We start from the raw sequence: 4,147 nt of genomic DNA, 5'->3' as shown, positions 1-4,147 counted from the left end.
AACAGTCTGGGGGGCTGGAGAGATGGCTCAGCAGTTAGGAGCATTGCCTGCTCTTCCAAAGGTCCTGAGTTCAATTCCCAGCAACCACATGGTGGCTTACAACCATTTGTAATGAGGTCTGGTGCCCTCTTCTGGCCTGCAGGCATAGACGCAGAACATTGTCTACATAATAAATAAATAAATAAATAAATAAATAAATAAATAAATATTTAAAAAAACAGTCTGTAGGGCAACACCTTAAGAGCTGAACATTTTACAAAATGCTCTGTTAAAATACAGAACTTAAACTATTCAGTGCTGGTAATGCATCAACATGGAAAAACAGTTGTTTCAGTTTTAAGATATAGTGTAATCATATAATATGCTAAACACAAATGCAACAATTTCAGCTTATATACATATGTCCTGTATTATCCAATTTTCTTCTAGAGAATCTTTCCTTGAAAATGAAGTGTAGTGATAAATGATGGTTAACTAGTTCTTGTAGACCAGGCTAGCCTAAAACTCACAGAGATCTGCCTGCCTCTGCTTCCAGAGTGCTGGGATTAGAGGTGTACACCACCACCACCTGGCTGGCTGCTTTAGGTTGTTTTAAGAGTTACTTTCATCTAACCTATCAAAGTCTAAAGCACCTCATCTAGACTTAAAGAGTAAAACTTTAAGTGCTGACAGACTTAAAACGAAAAGCTAACAAACAAAACAAACAACACCCAACAAAAGAACACCTCTAGTATATTCTAGTTTATGATTTATCCAATCAGTTCTGCTTTTAGTAATATTACTAAATAATATCTGTATTTCTCTTATCTATTTTGAACCATCTGTTCTGAACAGAGTGCTTGGTTTTGAAGTCCAACACCAGCATTTCCCAGCTCTGAGGTCTTCATCAAATCCCAGAACCTATAAAAAAAATGTCCTCTCCATTAAGCAATTTCCTCTGAAATGAAACTTACTAGCCTGGTGAAAAGTTCTTTTAGGATCAGAAACTTCTAAAGGGAAGTTCAGTCAGAAACAGGAAGTAAACAACTACCAAGTTTCAGGAAGTCTTTGAAACTTACCTGAAACACAAGGCTAAGAAGTAAGCAGGACTTCCCATTGAACTGTCCGCCCATGTGCTGACCTCCATGGATACAGGTTTTCTGAGTCATTCCCCATGCTGGGAGGAATGCACTTCTGGTGGTGCAGCTGACTCTGAGCTGTCCATGATTCTGTAAGAACCCTTTGCTCATCCTCTGGAGTAAGTAGCTGTAATAAACCCACTTGTTCACCAAATTGGGCTTTGTTTGATTCACTGCTTTATCTGGGCTGAGTAGATTCTTCATTATTTTTACCCAGTGAAAGTCTTACACAACAGGTTCAAAAGTCTTAATGCACAAAACAGTCAATAGGACCTAGTACATAGGGTTGTGAAGACTGTATGATGTAAAGTACTGAGTTTACAATTATATGTGATAGGTGAAGATTTGACTTCTTTCTGTGGCCTCCTAAATCTGTTAAAATATATCTGTTTTTGTTGTTTGTTTCTGGTATCATAGGCTGTGAGGTTGGCACACAATATTAGGTAAAGGTACTGGATGCCAAACCTAATTACCTGAGTTCAATCCCAGGAACCCATATGACGGAAAGAGAGAACCAACTCCTAAAAGTTGTTCTCTTACCCCCTCCATATTGCACTTCCTCCACAAAATAAATAAACAAAATAAAACATGTAAAAAATACATAACATCTTTTCTATCTATATTTGAGACAACTCTTGATAGATGACATTCTGAGTGCATCCTAATGAAAGCAACTTATGACAGGCTATCAACATAGATGAGTTACTAAACCACTATAATTTGACAAGTTTCAGTTTTCCAAATGCCCATTCATTGGTATTTCTGGATTTTGAGAGACTGGATTATATAGCTTTGACTGCTAATTTTAGAAATCTGTAAAGACATTTACCACCACTGGGAATAAATCTGTATTACTCACCTTTTCCTTCTATTATTTTCATGGCTAAGCATGTTTAAGATGTTATACAATCCATAGCTTTTCTTTCAAATGCATTTTTTCAGGATTGACACCACTGTTATGTGAGTAATCTCAGTGTCTAATTTCAAATGGGAACTTGAATTTAGAGTTTACAATTATAAATGGTCTTTAGGCTGTGAAAAGTTGCATGTTGTAAATATGACATATATCTAGAATTTTAAAGAACATTAACAGAGCAGTTTATAAATAGTTTGTTGAGGTACTGGATTCTGACTATACTCTGTAGGCTCCTTAAACAGTGAAGTGAGCATGGACCCATGAAGGGGTTTGTTACCCCAGCCCTTTCTCTTCTTTGCTTCCTAGCTTGGAAGTGAGGAACTTCTCTGTCAGGTATTACAGCCATGAAACTGCCTCGGCATGGGACTAAGAACAAGGAGCTGAGCATAAATAGAAGTCTTCAAAGTTTGAACAAGAATAACCCTTTTCCTTCCTTTCTCTCTCTTTTTATAAATTATCTCCTATATTCTCTTTTAACAGAAACACAGAGGCATGTTGAGAGAAAAAACAAGGCAGTTTTAAAAATATTAATGTTAAATACTTACTAAATTTTAATTTATTAATCAGAAAATGCAATATTGTCTTTCAGCTAATGAAATAAAATTTATTAATCATATGTAAAATGTTATCAGATTCTCCCTTATTAAAGTGATTTCAGTGAAGGCGATGGATACTTTACACATATGAGTGACCTAAAAGAATGAGCTGAGCACATACCCAAACCTCCACAACTGTGAAGGGAAAAACACACATGCTGGTTTAAAGAGCAATGCCTGATCAGAAAGTATGGAACTATTCAGTAAGCAGTGAGAAAATAAACTTAGTTTAGTTGGTCTCATATAATGATTGGCAGTAAAACACCAAACACCACACCAACACATTATTCTTTTTGTCATGAACAAAGCACTCTAGTTGGTATATTTTATTTCTTTTGATAGTGACACAATAAAAATTACATATATACCAATTACCTGTGATCTTTTATAACTCTTTAAAGCTGTTTCACTAACACAATTTGAGCTTTAAAGTCATACAATAAAGTGAACTTTTAGAAGACAATTAAAACTAAAAATACATTAAAGATATCATAAATCATGATAGGATATTGAGATGGCTTATAGCTGGTATTTACACATTCTAATTACAACAATATGTAGACCTTTACAAGAAGCTGGTAACTAAGGCGTTCAGAGGTAATGTTAATTTCCATATAGTTAATGGCCAGATTAACAATGTCATAAGTCCTAAATTCTTAAAAAAAAAATCTTTCAGAGTCCATAAAACCAAGCAGAATATTGTAAAATATTCTTGGTTGCACAAATCTTTTCAAATAAATTTGAGATTATTCACTATGCCTTACATAGACACCTTTAACTGAAAACTGGTGAGTTCTCCAGAGACTATCTTTTCATGTCTTCACAGCTTGGATCTGATCTGATAACAAACAGACAAAAAACTATTATCAGTCTCACAAGGGAAAGACCAGCAACCCTATCCTCTAAGTTAACTCAAGCCCAATCTATACAACACAGGGAGATCCTACCTGCATATACGTTTTCTTCTTAAGATACAATTAATAGTGCTGTGTTAATTTTTATATAAGCTGTCAGTAGGTAAGGAATTAGCTAATTCTACAGGCTTACTAGAAAGACCCCTAACAGTTCATTTGGTCTTTGGTCCTTTTTTGGTCGCTGTTACTTAATTAATCCCCTTCTAGGTAATTACTTACAACTCACTAAGCACACACAGCAATACCTGAAATATCAGTAGCCTTATTAGACTTCAGCTCTCACACTCCCATTCAATTCTTCCTTTGCAAGCTTTATGGCCCTAACACTTCTAACTCGGCTTGCCATCATTATTTGTATGACTATGACAATGTCACACAGCACTCAGAAAGGTGGGTGTGTGCGCTTTCCTCTAAGGTTATAATCTCAACTAAGCCCGTATCTTTCCTCTTCCTTCCTTTCTTCTTCTTCTTCTTCTTCTTCTTCTTCCTTCTTCTTCTTCTTCTTCTTCTTCTTCTTCTTCTTCTTCTTCTTCCTTCTTCTTCTTCTTCTTCTTCTTCTTCTTCTTCTTCTTCTTCTTCTTCTTCTTCTTCTTCTTCTTCTTC

At 35.5% G+C, this 4,147-nt stretch overlaps 1 protein-coding gene across 2 annotated transcripts in view; it reads right to left on the bottom strand.

Annotated features, from left to right (window-relative positions):
* Positions 1 to 2,917: 2,917 nt before the first annotated feature.
* The window catches only part of Arl6 (ADP ribosylation factor like GTPase 6), a 27,000-nt gene continuing 25,770 nt past the window's right edge, over positions 2,918 to 4,147 (bottom strand). For both annotated transcript variants that reach the window (XM_026788986.1, XM_005345255.2), the window contains one exon: positions 2,918 to 3,468. In XM_026788986.1, coding sequence (XP_026644787.1) covers positions 3,435 to 3,468 — 34 coding nt within the window. In that variant the 3' untranslated portion in view covers positions 2,918 to 3,434. The remainder of the gene's footprint in view (positions 3,469 to 4,147) is intronic.

The sequence above is a fragment of the Microtus ochrogaster genome, chromosome 2, assembly GCF_000317375.1.
Source record: "Microtus ochrogaster isolate Prairie Vole_2 chromosome 2, MicOch1.0, whole genome shotgun sequence".
In the NCBI taxonomy this organism is placed as follows: domain Eukaryota; kingdom Metazoa; phylum Chordata; class Mammalia; order Rodentia; family Cricetidae; genus Microtus; species Microtus ochrogaster.
This window is presented reverse-complemented; position numbering and strand designations above follow the sequence as displayed.